General features: G+C 36.8%; 3 protein-coding genes across 3 annotated transcripts; all 3 read left to right on the top strand.

Annotated features, from left to right (window-relative positions):
- The first annotated feature begins 4,675 nt into the window (after positions 1 to 4,675).
- hoxa5a (homeobox A5a) lies at positions 4,676 to 6,308 on the top strand. The gene is made up of 2 exons (XM_052583821.1): positions 4,676 to 5,517; positions 6,007 to 6,308. The coding sequence occupies exons 1-2, from the start codon at positions 4,971 to 4,973 to the stop codon at positions 6,255 to 6,257; spliced, it is 798 nt and encodes a 265-aa protein (XP_052439781.1). The 5' UTR covers positions 4,676 to 4,970; the 3' UTR covers positions 6,258 to 6,308.
- A 1,298-nt stretch (positions 6,309 to 7,606) lies between these two features.
- On the top strand, positions 7,607 to 27,162 carry LOC127978860 (homeobox protein Hox-A3a). Its single transcript, XM_052583819.1, has 4 exons — positions 7,607 to 7,717; positions 21,178 to 21,238; positions 24,320 to 24,878; positions 25,663 to 27,162. Exons 3-4 carry the CDS (start codon positions 24,437 to 24,439, stop codon positions 26,454 to 26,456), a joined length of 1,236 nt encoding a protein of 411 aa, XP_052439779.1. The 5' UTR covers positions 7,607 to 7,717; positions 21,178 to 21,238; positions 24,320 to 24,436; the 3' UTR covers positions 26,457 to 27,162.
- Positions 12,966 to 15,051, top strand: hoxa4a (homeobox A4a). The gene is made up of 2 exons (XM_052583822.1): positions 12,966 to 13,695; positions 14,173 to 15,051. The coding sequence occupies exons 1-2, from the start codon at positions 13,284 to 13,286 to the stop codon at positions 14,496 to 14,498; spliced, it is 738 nt and encodes a 245-aa protein (XP_052439782.1). The 5' UTR covers positions 12,966 to 13,283; the 3' UTR covers positions 14,499 to 15,051.
- Positions 27,163 to 27,570: the final 408 nt, after the last annotated feature.

Below are 27,570 nucleotides of genomic sequence, written 5' to 3' on the forward strand. Positions count from 1 at the left end.
TTTATAGTTAGTTATTCATTTATTTATTCAGGCGCTGTGACAAAAAAATGCAGCAGCATTTTTGTGCCACATTTAAAAATAATTAAATAAATAAGATTTCCGTCATGACATTTCAAGAATGAAATCAAAAGTACGATAATGAAATAATGTTTTATTGGGTGAAGTTAATGTGAAAGTTCCACCTATAATCGCGCTGCAAATATTAGCCTAAAGAGGAAAATATCATTGATTCATATGCAGTTTGAACTGAGGCGAATGATCTCACTACAAATTAAAGAGCGTAAAAGACATTTGATTTTATCATAACATTAAGGCTGAGACTTTGTAGTAACAAAGCACAAAACTGATATTATTGGGTGGCTTGTGTGCTACATATAATAAATTCCCTTGAATACTTTAAACATTTCCAAGCATTAGCCTATTCCAAGTAAAACAGCTTGTAAATAGTCGCGATTCACGTAACATTTATTTACTTAAAAAAAAAAAAAAACGATAGGGCCTAAGTTTTTTTTTTTTTTTTTTTGCATATGGGGCTGACTTCCTGTAGATTATTTGTCACAAAGCCATGGATGTGAAAACTAATGTCAAACTAATGTGAAAACTAGTAGGCTATGTATATTTACACTATTTAGATGTTATAATGTGAACATGTAGCATAATTCAAATGGCAATATTAGCCTATATTTATTGCTTCATTAGAATTAGTATGAAGTCACAAAATTCTGGGAACATATAAAAACACCCACAGTGGTAATGTGGGCACAAAGAACATTGGTCGTATAATGACAGCTTTACAACTAAATAATATAAAATATTTTATCTTTAGTTGACTTAGATTGTAAGTGTTAAACATAGGCCTACGTTTTAAAGTAAAACCGTTTGTCAATATTGTGGTCCGTTTCTCTGATAAAAATGTTTAATTATTTTTAGTATATATATATATATATATATATATATATATATATATATATATATATAGATAGATAGATAGATAGATAGATATATATATATATATATATATATATATATATATATATATATATATATATATATATATATATATATATATATATATATATATACTAAAAATAATGTATATATATATATATATATATATATATATGGAGACTTTTATTATTAACCTATTATAATTAACTATATTTAAGCAATACTATATTTATTTAAGTCGGTGTTTATGGGGTTACATTATTAGCAGTATAATAACAATTCAACAACTGATGTTAATAATGTTTAGTTGGGCCTGTTTAAATGTAATTCGGACAAATCTATAGTTACTTTTTCAATGAGCTCCTCCTTTGTAAAATGGCGCCTGGCTGCAAACATTGCTTTACCAGCCCCCACCTCTGTCCTCTTCCCTAGAGAAGCTATAAATCTGTTGTTGTTTATGAAAATTTACTACTTTGCCGTACAACTTTATGAGCTGCCGCTCGCTCCTATTGGCTACCAGTTGGTCACGTGTTTTAAGGCCACATGAACGTTTACTTTTTTGTATGCATCCCTACCCAAAATAGAGCTGCATTCTTCTCCTGACCTTGCTTTGTCTAGGCTTCTTTTACCTCCGCCTTTCCAAAATTTCGGTCATTAATTGTCTTTTAATTTAAAGGTAATATTCTACATTCGCTACCATTAAATTTAGCATTGCATTGGCTGACAGTAAAGAGAGAACTGCTCATCTTGTTTGGCACACTATGAGATGATAAAGAAGCTTTCCGAAGAGCTGTGAAGTATTTTTTGCTCTCTGTTTCTTGCTTTCGTCGACCGACAGACACACTGAATGGTAAGCAATCTGTTTGTTTGGAATGGGCTACTGTCGAACATCTTTGATGTCATGTAATACTGCAGACATTTTTTCAATTAAAAAGAGGTTTGTTTGTTTGTCGTACTGGATGGAGAGGTCGTCGTCGTGTTTGTTGTTGCTGCTGTCTTTTTTATTGTCCAAGTCTACTATTGTGCCCTTATAAACTGTGTTTTTTTTTTTTTTGCATTAGCAAAACAGTAGGCTATTTGTATTTGAAGAAGTAGGCTACCTCTGTGAGAAGGTTGTTCAATTGAGTATGTCTATATATCCTAACAGTTTGTTGAATTTGATATTATACTAAGTATTCAGTGCATCACACTTGCGTTAAGGCAAGAGCTGTGGTGGTTCACAAAAGTTTGATGATTCGAGCAATAATAATAGGTCTATTGCCTAATAATAATAGGTCTATTGCCTAATAATAATAGGTCTATTGCCTAATAATAATATGTATATATGGTTATGTAGATAGCTTAATTGAAACGCTGCTTCAAATATTATTTTTCCTTAAAGCTTCATATATTAGATCTTGAAAATAGCTAATCCTACGAGTGCACAAAGAGACAGACATGCAGTCACCTGCAGGGCAACTGCAAAATTACACCTAAACGTATTAAAAACTAGCCTATATAGGCCATATATGTACAACATGAGGTAGTTTTTACAATGTGAGTTTAAATTTATTATATTCAAAGTTTTGAAAATGGAATGTAATTTTACTTCTGGTTTCAGCAAACAAAGTGTAGAATTCTTCTGGAACGCTCTTCAGATCTAACGTCTATCGTTATCAGGGAAAGAAGTCCTATAGGAAGTTTAATTTATAGCCTAAATAAAATCTAAAAATACAAAAGAGGTCAATATAACAGCTTGGCATAATTTTGTATCTTCTGTGAACTACGAGGTAAATGGCGGTACATCAAAACCACCACTAGGTGGTGACCTACCACTTTGCTGACTGCAAAAGCAGGTTTATGTTCGTTTGTTCAAGGCAAGCTATCCTATCAATGTAACAGATGCTGGAATGTGAAGTGAAATGGAAAGGAATCGTTCCAGATCCTATAGATTCCAGGTCCTTTTTTACTTTTCATAACAATGACATTATACAGAAAATGGACTTGGTTGTTTGAAACATCTGCATACCAGAAAGTGTAGAGAGAGCTCTTGCTTTTGCAACAGTCATTGCATGCTGAATTTCTGAAAATGTGAAGGTTAATTTTCCATTATCATTTGTGTTTAATCTAATGGAATGCATTGTTTGTGTAGATTATTTCACTCTATATATATATATATATATATATATATATATATATATATATATATATATATATATATATATATATATATATAGCCTATTGTTAGGGTTAGGGTTAGGTGTAGGGTTGGTGTAGGGCCATAGAATATACAGTTTGTGCATAATTAAAACCATTACGCCTATGGGATGAACCCATGGGATTTTTTTTTACAAACAAAACGTGTGTGTGTGTAAATTTATATATATATAATATTGATTTAACGTTTTTGCACCATATTTCACTAAGCCTAGCTGGAACTCTAGAGAGGCAGAAAGCAAAATGGGACGATCTCTGTATCTTAAATCCGCAGTTCAGTTAAAAACAACAATTTCTGGTTTTTAGGTAATGAATTGGCTTTTCTTTCACGCTGTCACGCTCCTCGACTATCTTTGTGCGTTTGTGCATTTTACGATGAGCGCGGTCAGTCAAGTAGACTGTTCGACATCGGAGCTGTTGTCTTAAGGTGCTGAACTGAGGCCGAAAATAGCTCCTATCTCCTGGACTCAGTGAATTCAATTTTAGTACAATTTGTTTTATTCATACTATATGTTCATTAATGTAGCCTGTTTGCAATATTGTTATATTGGTAGGCTATTTTATCAATATCTAGCCTACTTCAACTTCAATTAGCTGTTTGTTAGTTTATCAAAGTAGACCTAAATTTAGTATGCGGAAAAAACTAATTGTTGTAAAGCTGATTTTTTACCAGTACACTTTATACAGTGTACTCCTTAATTTAAATCGTTAATGAATGAACGTCTCTACATATAGTATAGGTTACAATGTTATAAAAAGCGTCTCCATTGAAATGTGTTTGACTAAGGACCAGCTACTTTTTTTCACCACGTAGCTCTTTTCAAAATCATAAGATGCTTGATGTTTTTTTCCTGCTCGTCAGTTCGTCAAGGAAACGGGCAAAACACAGTGAACTGTGTGAAATATATACACTTAAAATATATATATATATATATATTAGTATTCAGAGACATTTTTTACTTAAAAAAAACTGCTCTTAAAAACAGTGGCCTAATTAACAACTAAACGATCTAGTCCAGTTTGTTCGAAATAGGCCAAGTCTTTTATGTTGTCTACATCGTCTCCTGAATTGTTTCTTTTTAAATACATAAATATTTAGAATTGGTCGAACTAAATCATAATTAACTACAACAAATGTCCTGTTTTTATACCAAATATGGATTTTGAAATTGAGGAATTATGAGGCGTATTAGACATCCAATACTCAGACCTTTTTATTTATTTTTTTGTCGTGTTCATGTTGACGATTATTTCAAACCTCACAAACCTTGCGTGTTTGTGAATCTAGTAAATCCATTATACATTCTAGTGGGCTTGTTTTGTGTGCAGGTCACGGCGCATTGTTTCAGCAGATACAATTTTTCTACCGTGGAGTCGTTACCCTCTGAATGACCCCATCGCGTGCTCGCTTCAAGTCTGATGGTTTAGGCAGTCACGCCTCTAACCAGAGGGTGGCGCGCCACTACAATCTTGCATGGCACACAACAGCTAGTTCGGTGAAACTTTTGTTGCGCGCTCCCGTGTCCAAACAATTCCACCCTGATTTCCTGCTTACGCGTGAGTTTACCGCTGGAGGTCATAGAATAGGATTTACGACTGGTCAACAAAAACACGTGACTCTAAGCCGTACCCCATATTTGGGAGTCTACGTAAGGGAGCATTAAGTCTGTGTCTCACTCATTTCCATATTTCATCATAAATTGTGCAAGGGTGCAATAGAAGCTCAAAACCATCAAGAGACACAAATCAAAAACACACGGCAGAATTGTTATTTCCATAAAGGTACCTGTAGTAACTAAAAATTATTATAAGGTAATTGTCAACAAATGAGCTCTTATTTTGTGAACTCATTTTGCGGTCGCTATCCAAATGGCGCGGACTATCCCTTGCATAACTATGGAGATCACAGCTCTAGCGACCAATGCCGAGATTCTACCGGCATGCATTCGGGCAGGTATGCTTTTGGCTACAATGGAATGGATCTCAGCACCGGGCGCTCTACCACCGGACACTTTCTCTCATCCGGTGAGCGAACTCAAAGCTACACAGACAGTCCAACTGCGACGCCTGTCCGGTACAATCAACCGGTTACCGCGAGCAGCGCTGAGCCGTCCTCTGACCCTCTCCCGTGCTCATCCTTAGCCAAATCTCCTGTCAGCGAGCAGTCACACCGCGCTCTGAAAACCTCACTACCGAGCACCGCTGGTTCTACGACCAACAGCGTAGGTACGGTTCTCAGTCGCGAGGACGCCTCTAAAGCGTCCGGCAATATGGAGGAAGAAAAACCACCGGGAAGTTCGCAGACAGCTTCACAGAATACATCCGAGGCACCGCAGATTTATCCATGGATGCGAAAACTTCATATAAGTCATGGTAAACTTCAAACATTGAGTTTTCTGTTTGTGTTCTGAGTGTTGTGGTTTGGGTTTGAATGGCCCGTCAAATGTTACTCAAAGTCAGCTGGGAACGTTTAATGCAAATACAGTTAGTTTACTGTGGTTTTAGACTGTTACATAGAAATATGTCTCAGCCAGCATGCTGTTTTATAGACACCATGTCTAGTAAAAATTAAATGAATTTTCTTTTATAAATATGAAATGATTGAATTATAATATTAATTGACTTGTCGATTACCCAGTAATGAATTGTCCGTGCTATTAAATTAACGTAATAAAACTGACTTAATTTGAGATAATTTAAGGAAATTACCTGAATTTAATTTCATGCTTTCTGTCCCTGAGAATGTCACGCATGCATTGAGGTTGATGCTTATCCTTTCAGCCATGTTTTGTGTCATGCATTATGTATTATTGTGCATTAAAATTTCTAAAAATGTCAATGTCACACTTTTGTGTATAACAGACAGTTTGGCCGGACCAGAGGGGAAAAGGCCCAGGACAGCCTACACACGCTACCAGACACTTGAGCTTGAGAAGGAGTTCCACTTCAACCGGTACCTGACACGTCGCCGACGAATTGAGATTGCACACACGCTCTGTCTCTCAGAGAGACAAATCAAAATATGGTTTCAAAACCGGAGAATGAAATGGAAAAAGGACAACAAGTTGAAGAGTATGAATATGGCGGCTGCAGGAAGCGGATACCGGCCGTAAAAATGTGTATTGTATATGTGCATATATAAATCAAATCTGTTAGTATTTGAATAGGTGTGTGTGCGCGTCTGATTCCTTATTGTAAGTGTGTGTTCGACAAGGGGATGAAGACTTTACCCATTTTACAAAAGAACTTTCCACTGGTCTTGAGAGAGTGAACGCCCTGCGTTGCGTCCTTGGTCAGAAAAAAAATGAAACAAACACTTCCTCTCTGTGTTTTCATGTAATGTTGCGTATGTGGAAAGATCTATGCATTGTCTTAGAAAAGCTACATGAAGGTGTAAATTAATATAACACGTAATGACGAAAAATGTTTTTTTTTTTAAGTTTCTGAAAGGTGTATATTAGATAAGCCAACCTGTATAAGTATTGGACTGTTACTAAATGAAGCATAACTTAATGTTTTTGTTGTTAGTTTTTGTCTTTTGTTTTGTAAATATGAACTGTTGTATTTATTTCGATTCGATATCAAATATCGATTGTATTTTATTTGTTGTGAAGCTGAAGTAGAAGACCTGTTTTGTTCGTGTTGTACTGTCATCTTCGTGTATTGATAAAATCGTTCCGTTCAGACTTGTCCGCATATTTGTCATGTCGTCATTTTTTCTACTTGAGTATGTTTGAGTGTTGTACGTTTTGAAATGTTAGGGTAAAAGCTAATTCTTTATTTTCCTTCTCGTGAAATTTGAATGCCAACTGGAATAAAGTTTTTACTTTAAAAATTAGATCTCGGTGATTTGTCAGGTGTTTTTTTTTGTGTGCAAGTAACAGACGTAGAAGTCAAATGTAATTTGATTATTTTTGTGAGGTTGAGTATATACATAAAACTTCTAAATACCTTAGGATATTCCACTTTGGGAAACTTGTATACAATGTTATCCAAGGCATTAAGAATCTGGATAGTTTAGAATAACGTCCTCCATTTCTGTAAAAGTTTGTTTGAGTAGTTCAACAGGTATGAGACGCACTATAATCACCACTTTACTCCACCGATGTGGAAAGGGCACTTATGGTCCCCCTTGCCAACTTTTCAACTATGAGTATGCGTCCACGCCCAGTGTCTCGCACTCTTCTCTTCTTTAGGAATCTGGACAGGGTTTTTAGCGGCAAACTTTACTAGACCATTTACCACTCTGGATCTGTGACATTGGCGTGAGATAAATAATGAGGTTTGGTCCACGAGTTAGATCGTAAAATTCACCCGGAGTGAGACGGCAGATAGGCTCACTGGCCATAAAACAGTCACGTGGTGGCAATTAAAGTCAGTTTTATGGTTTTGGGGAGTCGACACAATATCGCATATAAAGTTTAATCGCACTGACGTGGAGCTTCGGTCTCTTTCTCCGCAGACCGTGGAGGTGTTCATTGACTGCATCCACTACTGCTTCTAACAAACCAGATTACTATGGAGTGGAAACACGTCGACCGGATTCACTCGGGTGGACGATGGTCAGCTCTTGGTAAGTTTGAGTTTGTTTGTTTCGAGTTTATGTGCTGTTTAGAGACACATTTTTCTTTAGGCCCTCAGTGAAACAATAAGCAGAACATAAACACATTCAAGTTCCAACTGCGTTAATTGGGGCTTGTACTGTGAAGACCTGCTTGTCCGGCAGATGGGTGGTATAGGGGGCATTGCTCTCTGACTGTTAATTGCTTACTTCCTATACTGTAACGTTCTCTGCCCTTTGTATTTATGCATTGAATAATGATTTTAAAGATGTTTTTGATTTTTGATTTTTGTCAGTTTTTCTAGTATCAACTACGCAATTCACAGAACTTTTTGGTAGACGTTGATGCACAAATCCGACCCCAAGCCAGAATTACTTAAAAGTTTGACATCTATCTATCTGTCTGTCTGTCTTCCCTCTGTAAAAATATTATTTTATACGCTCAATATAGATAATTTGTTCATATTTCTGTACATTTTGACCAACTGGCTATTTTGTGACTGGAAATCTTATAAAACTGAGTAATTATTAATCATGATCATTTTCAAGCATCACCACTGCTCAGCAGCACTGTAGTTATCATTACCAACAACGCTGTTTTATTTTATCTTTGAGGCACACAAAACGTAAAATATTGTTTTTTATATGTTTTTGCTTGCCTTATTTGAGGAACTGCGCATATAACATCCGCATACTTAAAGTGATGTGTGAGAGCGAGTGGGAGATAGACAGAATTCGATAGACAATGAAGGAGGGAGAGGGACTGAAGAAAAATGTCTTCGCTCCTGGTTCACCGTGAGGTCAGCGTCGGCAGGAAGATGAATGTGCACACGCCGTAAACCACCAGCAGAGCTCGCTTTTGGCCAAGTTCAGTGTCACCCGCATTGGCGCCCCTTCTCCCTAAAAGGATAGAAAAGACAAAGAAAAAGAGTAATAACTCCCGCATACACCTTTAATTGCATGGTCTCTCGGTAGAATAGAAATGTGGGCGCAAATCTGGGTGCAGCATGGATATCAGCAGAATGAAATTGATGGCTACAGCAGGCCAAGCTGTCTGGAGGTATAAAGGTTGTCTGATAACATATTAATAGTTTTGGCCTAATATTAGTTGTCATGAAAAATGGCAGTTATAAAAGATGTATGGGAAAAAAACAATAGCTAAGAAAAGAATGAAAGAGAGAGAGAGAGAGAGAGAGAAAAGGGAGAAAGAAAGTTGATGAGCTCCAAGGCTTGTTTGTGTCCATCTGTTTGTTTGTGCTTGTTTGTCTGAGAGAGAGTGAGATTGTAAAGGTAGGGGGAGGGCCGGGGTCAAAAGTTTACAGCAGAACAAGTAGCTGTCATCTGTTCTTGTAGAGCGCAGTGCCACTTTTATAATGGCACAAAAGATGGAATAGCTGTGAATCCCGTGAGTTCTGGTCTAACCTCGCGATGAACTCTGCAAGCTGGGTGACCCTGGGTTAGCATCCCCAAGAGACTACCTCCTCCTCCTGTGCCAGAGATGGAGCATTCAGGTTGTATTAAGGAGTTTGATTGGTGAATTTCCTTTGAATAAATCCTATTTGATGACCATAAGTTCGACAGGACATTTGCATTTAGGATTGATAATATTTCCGCAATTAACTTTCCTTTGTTTGCATAGTTCTGAAGAGCAGTTTTTTCATGTTGTAGCATCTTGAAAACTAAACATTCGTTAATTTAACAAAAGAAAATAAAAGACAACAAAAAAGAAAACAACAATAAAAGGAAAATATGCTGTTAGCATTATTTACTGGTAAATCAGGACTAAAGGAGTCCGAAACGTTATTGAGACGGTTTGTAGGAAAATTATTTGAAATTATCCTACAAATAAGTTTATCTAATAGCCTACTCGTCACTTTTGGACAAATATCGTTTTAGACAAGCGAAGAATCATCGAATATGTAATATTAATATATTATTAAATTCTCTCCATTGTATTTATTTGTTGTTGTTTTTTTGCGAATACAGGCCTCAAATTGTTTAAATAATAAATATTCAAATTGACATCTTTTTGTTGGATATCCTAACTGTTTATTTATGTTTAATATTAATTTTATTTTTAAAGTATTAATCATAATTATTATTATTATTATTAAATATAATAATACATTTTTAAAGAATGTATTGGCCTACACTTTGTGAAAATAAGCTATCTGACCTTTTCCGAGAAAAAAATCAAATAAAATACATAATTTTCCAATACAGAATATTAAACCACAAATGCCATTATACATAGATCTGAATATGACACATTTGTGTCGACAAAATTTGTTCAATGTTACTCATTTCGAAAAATTTTGTCCATTGTTGTATATTCGTTTAATTCGCGGGTTTACAGAAAACGCGATGACTTATGGATATTGCTTTTCATAAGAGACTAGACATGTTACACTGGGAAACACAACAACTGTAGGCTCCCTCTGGAATTATAAGATTTTGAGTCAAAAGTCCAATTACAGAAATGCTTGCGGTTTGAAATGTTTTTGATTTTATATGTTGGTTTCAGCCAAAAGCAGTTCAAATTAAACTGGAATATTTATCTTAAAATTGCATTCTCAAATTAGAGTGAAATATCATTGTATTTTGTTAAAGCAGTTGGGTCAATTTAACACTAAGGCTACATTAGCTTAAATTAACCTTAAGCCAGTTATGGAGTAAAAGCAGGTTTTCATAACAAGGGTATTAAAAAAATACAAAAACAGGTCGGTGGTGCAGGTTGCCCCGTATGTTTTAAGTTGTGTTATCAGATTGGTTTTACACCATCTGCCTATGTTAGGCTACCTTTTACATTTTTTCGTGTTGCATATAACAGTTGGTTTAATCTTTAAGGATTTTTTTTTTATAGCCAATTAATTGTCAGTGTCTCATACTCATTTTCTCTCATTCAAATGACTTTAAATATCCTGAGTAATATACGTGGATTAAGAATGTGACAGCTAGCATCAATGTAATATAGATGAAGAAGACTTTTAGATGATAGTTTTAAATATATATATATAATCAGAGTTTTCTTTCATCTGATTATATGAATAATTGTTAGTTTTACTTGTTTTAAATATGTAAATATTGCAGCGTGTTTAATTTTAGCCCTCCAGTTTTGTACACAAAGGAGATAATGAACAACTGACGAAATGGTATAGCCTATATATTTTTAATGGGCCTCAATAAACTAAAGCCTTGGCTTTTTTTGAAACCAGGACAGTTAAAATTTTCGTTAGCAATTTTAATTTATCGATAAGTCAAATCCAGTAATTAAACAACATTCTAATAAGAGTTATTATTATTAGTAGTAGTAGTGGTGGTTGCACTAGTAGTATAGTAATAAATATGTTGTTATAATAAAGTAGAAAATAAAATAATGAATTTGTCATACCTATATATATATATATATATATATATATATATATATATATATATATATATATATATATATATATATATATATATATATGTGTGTGTGTATATATATATATATAGCCTATGCTGAGTTCCGACCTCCAGAAGGATCCTGTTCCCTGATGGGATAAATGAAGTCCAAGGCCGGGGTAAACGCAAGGTCACTGCGTCTAACAAATATGAAAATGTCACCTTTTCAGAGGGCACGCCTTGTTGTTTAACAAAGACTGTCAATGAACAAGATTAATAATAGGCGAAATGGACATTGAGTCACTGAGAGGTCAAACCGAAGTTATCTCCGTGTAGCTAGCTATTAAAGAAAGGTAGCCAGAGCGGTTCTGAAGCTGTGGAACCGCAAGAGGCTCAGATAGTTTAATTCTAACTTGAAGATCGCGTGGATACAAGAGTTTTCAGTTCAGGGTGGCTGTTGATTCACTACATGGAAATGTTAAGGATAAAGAAACATTACATGGGAACTACCTGTCGCGCAAAGGATGTGTCATTATTTTGGTTTATCTGGGCCTGGCATATAAGCATCAGGGACAGGGATAATATTTTGCTCATAAACGTACACAAGGTAGGCCTTCTGATTTATATTTTTATATTTTAGTGTTTATATAAACACTGCTATTTAACCAGTCTAAAAGGACTATGGTAACGTTATGGAATCGAGTCTGTCAGTGTTTTTTTTTTTTTTTTTTTTTTTTTTTTTTTTTTAGATGGATGTTTCAGAGATATTTCAAGAACATAAACATGACATTGCAGTCTTTATTATAATGGATCTAGATAATTTTCATTACAATTTAAGCAATATCAGTATGGATATAATTGAATAAACAGTGCTACCCATTGCAGTGAACTATAAAAAAAGCCAACTGCAATAAACAATTAGTGGTTGCCTGCAGACTACATATGATAGTTCAGTGCCTTCTTAATACAAATTCTGAGTTAGTTTTGGTTTTCACTTGTAAGAGTAGAAGATAAAAAATACAATAGATCTAAGCAACTGTGCAATACATGAAAGATGACAAGATGTCCAGTTCAGTAAAAAAAAAAAAAAAAAAATATATATATATATATATATATATATATATATATATATATATATATATATATATACATACATACATTCATACATATATGTGTGTGTGTGTGTGTGTGTGGTAAAAGCCAACATATTTCATTATGGAGCTTATGAGACAATAAGAAAGCCACGTCTGTTTATGTAGACACTTAGACATTACAATGTATGTATTTTAGCTCTGCGGAAGTAATATGTGAGATTTTTAATTACTAATTCATTCATAATAATAATTCAAAAGATAAAAATCGAAAGATGCAAATGGGTGCGACTAAAAGGCTCATGTAGCATCCCGGGATTGGAGCATCCTCTCGTTGTTCTTGACCACACACTCTTCGTCAAATCGTCTAACTGATTGTCTTTCGTAATTTTCCTTTAGACTATGCCAGTGGTGGAACCCCCAAAACCAAGTCTGTTCATTGTGTTTGTTACATTTTTTACAAAAGACGTGTGAAATTATTGGTTAATGCGTTCGCAGGCTTGAAAGTAGTCTTTGTGCTATTCATTAACAGGTGCATTCTTAGTCACTGAGTCTACTGATATAGTTGCTTTTGTTAAAGTGGTAGTGGGCCTTCTTGAATGTTCTTTTGAGGAACCTATAGAAACTTTAAAGTCCCTGAACAGTACAAAACTGCAGGTCGTGGTACTCAAACAAACGATATATTTTGTACATTTATCATGGAAAAGGGCATTAACATTAGAAGGGGATGCTTTCTTGATAAATTACGTATTGCACTCATTTTTTTTCACAGTATATCATACATTTTAACATACATCTTGTACATTCAGTCAGCTGTTTCGTTTTCTATGCAATGCATATGGTAAGTATATCGAATTAATTTCTAATATATTTTGATTCGATAACAAAAACAGACGCATTCACCGCTCGAACACATTTTGCTGTGCTGATGCCTGGCTTGCTATTGGTGCTTGTTTACACGATGCCCACAGGAGGCGCTGATTGGTTGCATTTCTCACGTGACCGACCAACTTTGTACATTTGACAGAGGAGTAGGTGGGTTTTGGAGAGATCAGAAAAACGACAGCACGATAAAAATTAGAATTGTTGCACTTTCCAAATTAATGATCATGAGTTCCTACTTGATCAATTCAAATTACATCGAACCTTCTTTCCCACCATGCGAGGAATATCAGCAGAATGGATACATGCCCGTGTCCTCTGATTATTATGAGCGGCCGAAAGACGCGGGCTTCCCCCATCACGAGGAGGCATCATACCCGCGATCAAACTACCAAGAGCCGAGCTATGATTACGGTAATGTGTCAACCAACGGCCTCAACGATTTCACCGACCGTCATCACGCGCAACCTCAATCCGTTCCGCAGAATCATGGACCCCGCCTCACCACAGAGAGCTGTGCTGGCTCAACCGCGAACAAGGATTGTAGCCTCGTGTCAGAGGCTCTCCCAGACGTACAGAAGGGTAAAGAGCCGGTGGTGTATCCCTGGATGAAAAAAGTCCATATGAATACTGGTAAGTAATGTGCACGGGCAATAAAAGCTCTAGGAGTCCTGTGGAGGGCGTTCGTCGTAAGGCATGTGGGGAACATACCCTGTTGTAATTGCTCATTTAAAGGATTTACTGCCATCGAGATGAAGTCCCGGTGATTACAGGATTCGCAAATTTTATTTCGCTCCATGTTCCACCCTGCCCATTTGCATTTGTTTCTTATGACTCAAAGGAAAGTTCATCGTTTACCAAGTTAGCACAACACAGGCCTTTAAAATTTAGTTATTTTCCATTTTGCAGTGCTATCAAACTGTTTACCTCAATAGGCTATACTGCGTGTGAATGGAATGCTGTCGTCTTAGAACGACGCATATCCATTGTTCCATACTCTAGTCATTTAGTTCTCTTCAAAATGTTTAGTAAGTGTACTAATTATCGGACATCTCACCAATACCTTAGAATGTCAATAACACCTGCTTGGTTATGTGTTTGTGTGTTTAGTGACCGCCAGCTACTCTGGAGGAGTGCCCAAGAGGTCTCGCACCGCCTACACGCGCCAGCAGGCTCTTGAGCTTGAGAAAGAGTTCCACTTTAACCGATATCTTACTCGACGTCGACGAGTGGAGATAGCGCACACTATGTGTCTTTCTGAGCGTCAGGTGAAAATCTGGTTTCAGAACCGCCGCATGAAATGGAAGAAAGACCACAAGCTGCCAAATACAAAGATCCGCTCCTCGAGCTCTGCGCCCTCCAACCTTCACGTGAAAACGGACGCCACTCAGCAGCAGCAAACGCTGCTTCCTACGCCTTGTTCCTCGAACCTATAGTGCTAGAAGCAAATCGGCACAAACGGAACTGAACAAGAAAGAAGAACATATAGCAGTATTAGGATCGGAACTTCACAGGGTTACTTTTTATTCAGTGTCCGATGAGGCAACTTAACCTCGCTTTCCCAACCTCTTCCTCCCCTCTAATTTGAGCTGGAAAACACATCCTTCCTGTAAAAATAGTTTCTCTCTCTCTTAAAGGAACAATAGTAGAATGTACTTTAACTTGGACAGTGGATCGTTACGTTTTCTGTCTTTAACCGAGACATTACCGAGTCTTGTTTGTGAAGATCTGCGCTAGTTACGCGTGTACAAAATTGACATTTTAACTTGAAGGCACAAGTATAGGAACAATCTTCCTGGAGTAGTTATCTTATTTGTCTTAGTCTCATATTTTAGAGTATTGTTAAGTGTATTTACGTCATCAAAGCTGTGAATATTCGTGTATTTGGTTATTTGTATATTGGTGAATGATGTCAGGTTGTTTTAGTAAGCCTGTATGCAAGTAATTGTAGGCTTCCCGTGAAAATAATAAAATATTGTGTATTATCTATTTAGTTTAATCCACAGGACTTATGTAGGCTGTGTAATTTAGCTGTTTACTGAATCGTGTTACTGTTTTATTCCAACGTAGGCTATATTGATAAATAATAACAAAAACTACAAATAGCCTATTCATTATTAGACTAAAAGCTTGACTCCGAATTTTGTGTTAGCCTATATGTTGCCATTGTTATGTAGGCCAATGGTTTATATTAGCTTATTTAGTTTATCAAGGTATTATAACATAGCCTAAAAAAACGGTCAACTTCACAAACCAAGTTATATTGCCCTAATTCTAGTGACGTTTAGTTTTTATTTATTCTATTTGGTTATCCTTTTGGTAAAATAATTAAAACGTTGCGGTTATGTATTAGTCTTTCTTTAAGCTGATCTTTAATACAATACAGCGTTACAAAATACCTGATAGTTCGCTGAGATGAGCTGAGTGCATGTTTACCTTAAATACAGTATTATTAATTTTTAAATATCCAAACTGTTGTAGGCTATTGAGACAAAATCACATACATTGATATTAAACACTCTGAGCCATTCCTGAAATTATAATCATTTCAGTAAAACGTTTGCGCCAACCAGTCTCTTTGTTTGTTTTCTCAGGATAATCAATACTTAGTTGAATTTATGTCCATTGTAAATGTACTCTAAACTGTAGCTATTTCTTTTGTGCAGTAGGCTACCTTTCCAAACTCTAAATATAGGCCATTTAAATAACAAAAACCATTAACTCTCTCCCCAATACAAGTCTACTGAAATAAATTAGAGACGGACAGTAGGCTACTTAGTAGTGTAAACTCCTGTTGGGGTCAAGCAGAGGACACAAACGAGCTGTCCAATCATCAAACTGAAGCACTGTGTACGACCCCTTAACCTCTGACCTCGCCATAATCAGCACCCTCCAGACCATGGTCTATTTGTTCCTCGAACGCATGGGGCAGTAGTGGAACTTGAATAAGGCCTGTATTTTTAAATTTAGAGGGAGACCAAAACCGTACTCTGTTTATGCATAACTTCATTTACACGACTAATAGGACATAAAATATAAATTAAATGTTCAAATCGGCTAATTTATTTACACTTCAACGACTCTTCAAGACACATCGAAATTATTTATTAGCTGAAATTGAAACTATTTAAACAGGTATAAGAAATCAGTGGTCTATAATAATGTATAGGATGCCAATTTAGTAATCTAAAGTGCATTAATATTTTTGTTTGCTTGCTTTTCACCAATAATAGCAGTTATTGTTCAGAGAGAACAATAGTATTGGATCTTAAAGAGTATGTGGTCTGTTTACTACTTTGTGGAATTTGAAATCACCGTTTTTTAAATATTCAGATTTCGAGAGAAAAAAAAACATAAACTGCAGCCACTGAGATAGTCTCAGTCGTCATCGATTCAGATCTTGACAGACGGGAAATTTAAACTTCCATCATGACACCAGCACCTCACCTCTCAATCTACCATGCTTAAATTTTAATTGACTGGCTCACATGACCATATTAAATAATAGATACCTCTTGGTTAGAAATAGGAGGATCGGTCGGATTTTTCATTTTGCAGTTGACCGTCGACCTAGCGAGACTACTCGGAACCGACCAGCTGCTGCGGTCGGTCTTCAAAAAGAGGGTTTGGAGTAAGTAATCTAAGCTTTTTAAAATCTAAAATTTGTATGTTAGATATAGAAAACTATATAGCACATGTTCAAAGTACAAGTTAGCTATATACAGATGTTGTTTGTATTGATTTTAACCCACCCGTTTTCTCATTACGTTATCATTATGTTATTAAACAATTTAATAGTAGGGAATTTTCTCTCAATAATTCAGATTTATGTACTTTTTTTTAAGTAAATGTCAGTTTATATACAGACTTTAAATAAAGTGAATTACTGTAGCCTACTTTTAGATTGATGTAATGTGGTTATGTAGGCTACTTTTCGATTCTTAAAAAAATATCTATTATAAGGCAATTGTAAACAACAAGTAGTAGCCTAGTAGTAATGATAAAAACAAAAACAACAATAATAATAATAACAATAATATATTCTAGATGTTCATAAGCTACTAAATCTCATATGCAGGACAGTCAGTCACCTGTTTCTATCATAATCAAAACACAGGCTACAGAAAAGATAAGATTTGTAACTTTTATTTTTATTTCATTCACATTCATCAAACGTTGTCCGATCTCATGAGCAGAACTGTTAAACAGTCAAAAATCATTGCCGTTCAACTGGCATTATCGTCTAACTTAGCTGAGCTGTAGGCCTACATCATTAGCTTTGACGATGATCACGGTATTTCTAAGGAAAATAATGATCTTCGTCTTCGTTTTGTAGTAATCTTAGCTTGCTTCAGGTGCTCCAAATGTCAGAATGGAGTACAGATTTGTTCTGTCCCCTGACGAAACTCCACGAACCATTTAGAGTGAAAATACAGCCCTGTCTGTGCTTCTTGGAAAGAAGCAGACTACTTTGTTAAGAAATAAAAACTAAATGTTTGAAATACGTTTATGCTGGTCTGCAGTCACTAAAGTAATGACAATGATTTAAATAAAAACAAGTGATGTTATCAAAATAACATAAAAAGACAGGAATTATTTGCACCGTTTATGCTCTGTCCTGGTTCCGAATAATGTGCAAAAGCGTTCTTGATGAACTTTGTGCTCGGGTCAGTGGGAAGTTTAGGAGGCATGTTGAAATGTATGAGAAGCGAACAGACAGACCCTAGGGACCCTAGGCAGATTCGCGTTGCGTCTCGCAACACCCCAGGGCTGTTTCTAGTTATAGCAGGCAGGTGAATACTCTAACAAAAAGGTCTAAACAACACAAGTCTGACTAAAGCTGTTCTTGAAACACGTTTACCCTTTTAAATATTTGACTTTCATAAGTCACACTTGATAAAGCACATTACACATCACAGCAACTGCACGTCAGAATGAAGATGTATAATGCGTCGCCTTGGCACTGTTCACTCAAAAAGCGGGCAACGTTGGCCTCTGTCCAAGATCTCTTTCCACGAGTATGGAAACAAAATAATAACACAGTTCGGCTCATGTTAAAGTCGGAAAAAAATGTGTGTGCTCCTTCAATTTGTGGTTTTGGAGAGAACAAAGCATTGGTGTAAGGGGGAGAAGCGGTCCCTGGCTGGGGTGATTAATTATCTACAGGGCTTCACCACGTCTGTTGGATGAGCTTTCAGCCTAAACACTCTGCTGCCGGAAAACAAGCACCAAATGGTGGTAAAGAGAAGGCCCCTTTCGGGACGGGTCTTCTTTCTTTTGTTTGTTGAGGTAGACTTGATAGATCACTGCTCTATAAAGATGTCAGAACTGTAGCTTCGGCTCCTGTGACACTTGTAACTAAAGGTTATGATGTCTAAAATAGTACCTTCTGCACAGACACTGTTACATATGCACATTCATCATTTTCAGTGTTTCAGTGTTGACACGAGCAAATTCTAAGGTCAAAAAGATCATATGCTTGGTAGTAGGTCCGCAGATAACAAGAACTTCCATTGAGTCTTGTTTGACTGATACACTGTGATCACCGAGAGAGGGCCACCTTGCACACACGAGTTCTTTAAAGGTATTCAGTAACAGTAATATTTTTTTATATAGAGAGAGTTGGTAGCTAGCAGTTTGATGGTATATTTCTAAAAGATAATGCCAGATGGGAGATAAATCAAGGAAACTCATTATTTTTTTTTATTAATATCATCAGAACGTCAGGTATAGTTCTATTGCAAATGCATTTGTTTCCTGTAACACTGGCACTCAAGAAGACTATTAGTGTTAAGAGGTCCAAATACTTGTGGCACGCTTTTGTATATGTGTGGCACAGCCCATTAAGCCTACTCCCAAAACAATATTTTCCCATATGCTAATCTGTGATGTCCTTTTTTTCTGGTTAAAAAGGCTAAAAAGTAAGACAGAAATTATAAATTGCGAGGAAGTATTTCGAACACACTACTTCCATCTTTGTGATCCTCCTCAAAGGGGACTAACAGTAGTCTCTATTAATGATTTACAGTTCAAAAAAGGTTTCCTTTTTAATAGACACTTGGTCACGTGAGTGGGGCGCATAATATGGTTGCGATATTATGATGAAGGGGGTGGATGGCTTGGAACCCCGGTCTGCTGCTGTGCTGATAGCGCTAGTCTACTTCACTAAAGTGGGGTTGGGTCATTGTAGACTTGCTGAAAAGCCGGAGAGATAGGGATTGGAAAAAATTAAAAGGAACGAAAGACCATGGTACGTTTTGCGGATGATGTTATACAGCTGTCATGAACGGATATGTTTTCTACACAGAAAAAGACAGAAAGCCCTGCACACCATGAGGATGGATTTTATTTTGAGGTATTTCCGCTGATTGTTCACTTCTATAGTGAGTTTTTCGGCTCAAAGAGAAGGTCAGTTACCGTAGAACGGCGGATGAACACACGGGAGAGTCGAACTTAAGATCATTAAAATAAACTTAACTTGGAGCATATTCGTCTATCAACTTTTATTCTTCACTTAACAACACTGAAACAACCACTAAACACGTAAATACATTTACATAAATGCTGCATTGCTTTAAACAACACTTTACACTTTACTTTTCTAATATTGTTTTACAAAATTACATAAATTTAGACTGAATTTTTATATAGGTGTTTTCTGTGATAAGAAGTCATAAATTAGAATAGATCTGCAAAACCCGAGGAACTAATGCTGTATTTTTAAAGTTTGTATTAAATAACATTTAATATAAACTAATTGTAGATAAAATTAAGAAAATGTCTTTAAACAAAGTAATTTTACAGGATAATAAAGATACATGTATGCACTTCATGCAGTAAATTTAATCTGCTTTCTAAAAACATTTTAACATTTTCAAAATTTGTCTATTGCCCAAAAACATTTTCTCTCAGGAAAATATGACTCAGATCTTTTATTTATTTTTTTATTATTATTATTATTTTATTTTATTTTTTTGTCGGAGCAGAATCAAACTATTTATGTATATCCAAACATTTTCATTTTTGGAACTGTGTGAATGATTAATGATAAAGTGTTTGTATTGCACGTAGTCTCAAATCGGTAACACTTGTGTCTGGCTGTAAACCCTCTAGCTTGTAGACGGTGTGTAAACTGGGTTTTCCCAGAAAGAATAAATCACAAGACAGCGAATAAAGCTCAACAGAGCAGTGGCGGCCCGTTTGTTGCGGAGGCTCGCATGGGAAACGAGGATATAATATAAGGAGTATCATCCAGAAGCACGCTGCCGCACGAGGTCACGACGCTCCAGTCGTGATTTATGGGCTGGGGGACTTAGGGCAGCCGCTGCCTGTGAGCTAATGACTATTCGATCTAAATTCTCTAGAAAGGAAACAAAATGGAGGAGAACTCGATACATTTGCCAGAGTGTTTTATTCCTTATAACATTCCTGATGATACATTCTTATTTTCACACATGCGCCAATATTTTGTAACTTTAACTGTAAAAATAAATCTATTAATTTGATTTATCTGTGCTGTTATTGTTAGGGTTCCACCACCTATTTATTATAATATGCATTTAGATCTATTAGTAGTTTAATAAATTGCATTAGCGAAGCAGAGAGTCGTAAGTAAAGGATTTAAATACTGATATTTCTCTAAAGGCTGGGTTGAGAATTAAAGATGTCGAGCTTTTGTCTGTTGTTTATGTTACTGTTCATTTGAGCAATGGTTAAGGATACAATATTTCAAGGTCGTTTTCATCATCTTTTTTAATTTTTTTATTTGTTTATTGATGTCAGTTCATCACTGTGCTGGTGTTAGATACAAGTTAGAGTTCAAACCGTTTGTAATAAGTGCAATAGATGTACAATGAAAACAGTGTAACCCATTTGTAATAAAAACAAAAATGAAAATTCAAAGTATTTAAAATTGTAACAAAGCATTTAATGCACATTTAAAATAAAAAGGACATAAATGAGTGACAAACATACCGAAGTGTGTTTATTTATTTTTATTTAGAGTTTAGAGTGAAATGTTCAGTTAAAAGACATTGACATTAGTTACTGTATACTGTCTAAATTTCTCCTGGCTGTTGAAACAAAAAGTGATAATACTTGTATTTCTTGCCGTAGATCTCCAAATAAATGAATGTGCTCCATCACTAAGCCTACGAGAGACTGTGTTTTGCTTAAGGTGAGCCTTCTATTACATTGCACAACTGTCATGTCTTGCTATAGCCTATATATTATTTACTATCATTTCATTTATGCAAAGGCTTACACATGCTACATGCACTCATACACACACTTAGGCTATATGAAAACTGAAGACCTTTAATTTCTTCCTTTCCACGTTTCTGGGGTGCAATTTATCATTATGAAGGAGTCTGTTGGATCAACGCTCAGGAGCTAACGTGAGAAATGTCTTGTAACGGTTTTAGGCGGTTTAATGCAGATTAATTAATGCATACTGTACCGCAAGTCACATCTAATATAAGAACATCAGTTCTATGTATGCTATTTAGAATGTTTTAGAAAAAAATTCCAAACATTTCATCTAGTAGCCTACTTTTCATCTAGCAGTTTCTCCGCAATCAATGAATTCTCTTAGTCATCGTTTTTAATGAAAGAAAAAAAGGAAACAATTGCTTCCAAATTTCCAAAATGCTGAAATAGTCAAAAAATCGCATAGGCAAGGATTTTTTAAATCCCACTCACCAACCCACGCCGCCCGCTCTTTTCTCTTTGGCTTTAGTAATCTGTAATCCAGTGGGCAGCGCGAGAACAGGAATCTGCCCCTGTTTACGGCCGTGCTGCGTAAGGACATAAATCTTTAGTTTGACCGAGAAAATACACAAGCTGATGCTGGTAATTCATTCGTATGCAGAAGAGTTTGATCCATAACTTCCTGTCCTCAGCTTGCGGCTCCCTTATTTCTTCCTGCTGCTCTGGAGGTCCTGGACTTTTATAACCTTTTTCTGTGTAGCGAAAAAACATCCTTTAACCTACTTTATGACTTTATGGCCAATTATTTATTTAATGGATTGAGTTTATTAAAATGTTGCACTATATTATTATTATTATTATTATTATTATTATTAGAATGGACCTGCTGTTTTGTTGTGTTTTTTTATTGCTGCTGCTTCGATTAATAATCTCCTAAAACGATCTGTAATTAATCTAGGCCTAAGTAATTCAGTCATTTCAGGCCAATAATATTCTTATTTCAGATTTGGGCTGTTTAGTAACAATCAAGCTTAGGTTGTGTTTGTTTAACACAAAACTTATAATATATAGCCTAGTCTAGTTCTTATTGTAATTTTCTAGTTATAGATTTTATAAAGTTGTATGTAGGCTATCGTCCTGACTGTGTTCACAGGGGAGTGGAACTGCTTTCTGTGCTTGAGAAGGCGCTTTATTTGCATAATTTTTCTTGTCTACGGTGACGCTCTGTTTCGAGGGAGTTCACTGGGGTGTGCATAAGTATGTGTTAACGTACTAGTTTGTGCACGTTAGTGTTACACGAAAGACTCAGTAGAGCGCAGCCCATAGTGGCATTTAGTATAGGTCCGAGAACACTGCCATTCATTTGTAGTATGTAATATGTGGCTATGTGTGAAGGTGTTTAATCTCTACAACCAAGGCACAGAAGACAATTTGTTACTGATCTACGTCAAAAAACAAAAAGACAGAGGGAAGGAATTTAAGTCCACGAGCGCGACCGAGTCGCAGCTTTACTGCAGATACGTCCCATGACTCCTGCAAGTGCAGCTCTGGCTTTGTTGTCTTCCCGATTTAGCTTTACCCTGGACCGCTGTTTGATCGATTTCTGCCGCTGAATGAGAGAAGCTCGCGCCGTGCTGCGCGCTGCTCGTCAGAGAGGAAGGTAAGCGGGACAGAGGCAGAGTTCTTGCATGGCTGTTAAATGGCGAGTTTTTGATTTATGACCGCGCGACTGAAATCTCGGTTCAGGGAGAGTTCATACTCGCACATACACACACTCACTCACAGTCAAGCCAGATTCCTCCCGTGCAGCAGCTGGGGTCTCCTGCTTTGTGGCTTCAGTGTCTTTTCTTTTAGCTTTCCATGTGTATGATAGTGCCAGAAAGTGAGTTAGTGGAAGTCAAGCATGTATGGGTCGTCTAGAAACTGAAGAGGCCTCTTGGTTTAGTTTTATGTAATTTTGTGGTCTCAGTATGTTATTTTTGCCTGTATTTAGCATAGTTATATCTGTATATGTTATAAATAATTGTTAAATAATTGTTTTTATTATTGAGCAGATTATTACTTAATTGGTTTGTTAGGCCTATTATTATTATTGTTATTGTTATCGCTGTTATTCCCGAATTGTGAATTCTTGAATTCCTTATTGTGCGCTCCAAGTAAAGCATTATTCTTTTGATTTTATTTTTTGAGATCTTCGTTTTGTTTTTAAGCATATAAAAATAATGTTCACTGGTGGGATATATTTAACAGGGTTTTTATTGTTGCTATATCAAAAATATAAAATATTGTTCCAGGTAAATGTAATAGGCTACGTTTAAGTTGTTATTTCCGCGCTCTGCAACAGTCCTGGGCCGTGGCAATATCCCTTTTGTAGCTTGGTGATCCCTCATGCATCCCCAGGTGCCAGTTACCATTATCCATTATTTTGGGTTGGAGAAGAAGAAATCATGGCGTGGTTTGGAGACGCGCGTCTGCCCGGTTTTTCAGGTTTCCTGCTACTACCACTTTCGAACCCAAACAATACAGGCAGGGGCTTGTAGGTAGACGAAAATGTCATGAACACCTTGTCACCTTAAGAACTAAAATCAGACGCGAATCATGACCTTTGTTCAGAATAGAAAACAATGTAGCCTATGTTTAACATTGAAATTAAAAGACGACATTAGAAGTTGTTATGTTCTGACAATGAAAATGAAAGTCGCATCAATTCACGACAATGTTTGTTGCTTGTTTATAGTCCTAATGCTTAAATTCAGTAAACACTGCCTATTGTGCTTATTTGTCAATTGTTTTTTTTTTGTTAATTATTTTATAATTAATTATTATTTAAAATGCTTATTTAGCATAGTTGTAGCTTATTTTGATTGTGTGTTTAAGTTAAATACTTTAAGCGGCCACCATGTTCTCAGTTATGTTGTCTATTGTTGCAAGTGACCATAAGGTAAGTGGTGACCGGCTCTCCCAGTCTCGCCACAGTGTCAACTGAGCTTTGAAAAGTAAGATGGATAGGCCTTATTTCACCCGCTCACCGTATCTTCTCTCACCATAGGTTCATCCGTAAAGCCCATTGGCGAAGAGGTGTCACGTGACTACGCCGAGCCAATGTTCTTCTACGAAGGTGTCAGGACCTTGTCAGAAAGTGAAATAAACATTGGGAAACGGCGAGATGCAAAAAGCGACCTATTGCGACGGCTCAGCAATTTACAGTGGCTTTCCCTATCAAAGCGCAAACGGTTTAGTTTATGATGCCAATCAGCAGCAATATCTCCAGGCCCTTCATGTGGAAAGTGAGTACCATCAACAGGCCTGCTCCCTGCAGTCCCCAGGTGGCTCTGCAGCTCTGCATAAACCCAGTGAAATCTCCGAGGGGTGCCAACGAAGTAACGGGTCACAAGCTCCAGTACCAGACGTTCCCGACAACAACCAGCCTCCTACTGCCCCTTCTGGACCATCTTCCCCCAGTTCCCTGAACCAAATACCTAGCAGTGATACCACCGCCAAGAACCCAGGGCACGCATCTCCACCGCCAGGCACAAGAAAACACATTTTTCCGTGGATGAAGGAATCCCGTCAGAACACAAAGCAGAAATCCTGTAGCACCATTTCAGGTGATTACATCAACCACATAGTAACACCTTAAATTAAAAAGCATAAATACACGTTTATAAAATAAAATATGAATTAATACGTAAGTATTCACATGGAATTATTTTTATTTATTTATTAAATAACATGATTTGAGAAGTGTGTTGTTGGCAAAAAAAAATAAAACCACCTTAAATGTCATGAAATATATAAACCGGCATCTATGCTGTATGGAATTTGTAATTTAGCATGTATCGCCTTTCCATTGCTATTTACTGTTTATTTATGATACATTGGACTACATGTAAACCACACTTCTAGGATAGTGCTTTTGGAAGTAATCGGACAGGTTTGATTTTTTAATTCCGAGTTTACCAAAGGCTGTGCACCGATGAAGCCTCCAACAAATACCGCTGTCTATCTGCTTCACAGTTACATAGTTTCATTATTTTATTTGGTGACTACTATGAAACTGTTGTGGAAAAACAGTAGGCTACAGTTGGCTTCTGATTGCATCCTCTGACCCACTTCCGGAATAGACCATGCCAATCCCCATTTTTGTATAACCTAATGAGAAGTAAGCTATTACGTTTTTGATAGTTATAATGCTTGCTTTAACGGGGATATCATGATATTTTTAGCTAGCATGTAGCATGTAGAACTATCTTTTCTCACAGTGTTTTTTGAGTGATTCATTCTTTTAAATAACAGTAAAAGTAATGCACGATTAATAGCTATTGAACAGTAAGGTTCATACTGGGACATGCGCAATAACGCTTTTCGTTTTCTTTTTTTGTCCTCATACAGTAGAGAGCTGCGCTGGAGACAAGAGTCCCCCCGGATCGGCCGCCTCCAAGCGCGCTCGTACTGCATACACGTCTGCTCAACTCGTGGAGCTGGAGAAAGAATTCCACTTCAACCGTTACCTCTGCCGCCCCCGACGAGTGGAAATGGCAAATCTGCTCAATTTGACGGAAAGACAGATTAAGATATGGTTTCAGAATCGCAGGATGAAGTACAAAAAGGACCAGAAGGGGCTAGGAATGATGCCCTCTCCTGGAGCACAGTCTCCTCACAGTCCCGTTGCCTTATCATCTGGTGGCGGAGGAGGGGGTGGGAGTGCATATTTAAATTCAATGCATTCTCTGGTTAATAGCGTGCCCTACGATTCACCCTCTCCAGCATCGTACAACAAACCCCAGCCTAATGCATACAGCCTTCCTACGTCATATCCACCTCCTCTGAATAACTGCCCGCCTCCTCAGAAGCGGTATCCGGGGACCGGCACAGCCACACCGGAATACGACACGCATCATCTTCAAGGCAACAACAATTACGGGACGCAAGTGCAGGGTAGTCCGGTTTATTTAAGTGGTGGTGGAGGCTACTCGGATTCTTTGGTGGGGATGGGGGCCTCGGTATTTGGCCTGACACATCTACCGCATCCACCTCAAGGCAATATAGACTACAACGGCGCTATCACCATGGGAAATAGCCATCAGCAAGGGACTTGCGAACCAAACCCATGCACATTCACAGACATTACACCGCACTATTCTCAGGGAAGAATTCAGGAAGCGCCCAAACTGACGCATCTATAGTGCCGACACAATGTATGTCTGTCCCAGTCCACGTGACACATTTGCTCTCCGTCTCTAACTGCGTTCTCCCGTTCTCAACCATAGCTGCGTATATTTGGTTCATATTGGTTTCCCGACATAGCCTCAGGTGAAAAGACCTTGTTGTTGGTTATGCTTAATACATAGAAAAGGAAATCAAAGTTCCTCAAAGCTCAAATGTCTTGACATCATGGGAATATCTAGGCCTGTATTGTTTTGATGAAATAGGAAACAGGGTATCAGAACACATATTAGAAAAAGTTTTTATTTGTATTTTAAGTCTTCAAAATTCTCCTCGGTTCACGATTTATTTTCTTTTTTGCATTTTGCACTTGAGGAAGGATGCATATGAACACGATTTTTTTTATTCAACAGTCTTATACAGTGTGGGCTCGTGTCTTTTAGGTCTTTCAAATGTATTTATTTGTTTCCATGGACAGTAGATTTTGTTATTCAGCCCACATCATGCAGATTCCTCCAGTTATGTCAGTGCTGAAACAAGTGCTAACAGCAAGATTGTTCATCAAAGGTCAATGTGTTCAAATATTAATCGATGTGTGCAAATGTTAGTCATATGTTGCTTAAACATTCGAAAGAGACAACGATCAAAAGCTTTTTATTAGTTTGAAATCCCACGTCAAACAATTAATGCTGCTCCATTTCTGAAGAAATAAAAGACACTAATTGACTTAAGTGTTTGCCTTCATAGTATAGGTGTTACACAACAAAAAAAAAAAAAACATCAGAGAATTATCAATATAATGAAAAGTGGATCATTTGCTCAGCTCTTTGGTTCAAATTAAGCAAAATGAAAAGAAACTTGCATATTATTAAAACTAAGGAAAGACATGGATGTACTGAGTAAGAGTGGTACACCGTCATTTCCTGCAGTCTTGCAGCTTGTGAAAAGTGCAAGAAATCCCATCCATTGTCGTGACTGTCTCCTAAAGTCCTCCACCAGTGCCTGTGGCAGAAAAAAAAGTCTTTAAAACTTGCTTTAAAACTCTGAAATGCTCAAGCCCAGTCCTCCTTTAGACCAACAACAGTGCAATGTATAAAAGACAGATGAAACATTAAGCAATAGGGAGAAAGAAAA

Source organism: Carassius gibelio, chromosome B19 (assembly GCF_023724105.1).
Source record: "Carassius gibelio isolate Cgi1373 ecotype wild population from Czech Republic chromosome B19, carGib1.2-hapl.c, whole genome shotgun sequence".
In the NCBI taxonomy this organism is placed as follows: Eukaryota; Metazoa; Chordata; class Actinopteri; order Cypriniformes; family Cyprinidae; genus Carassius; species Carassius gibelio.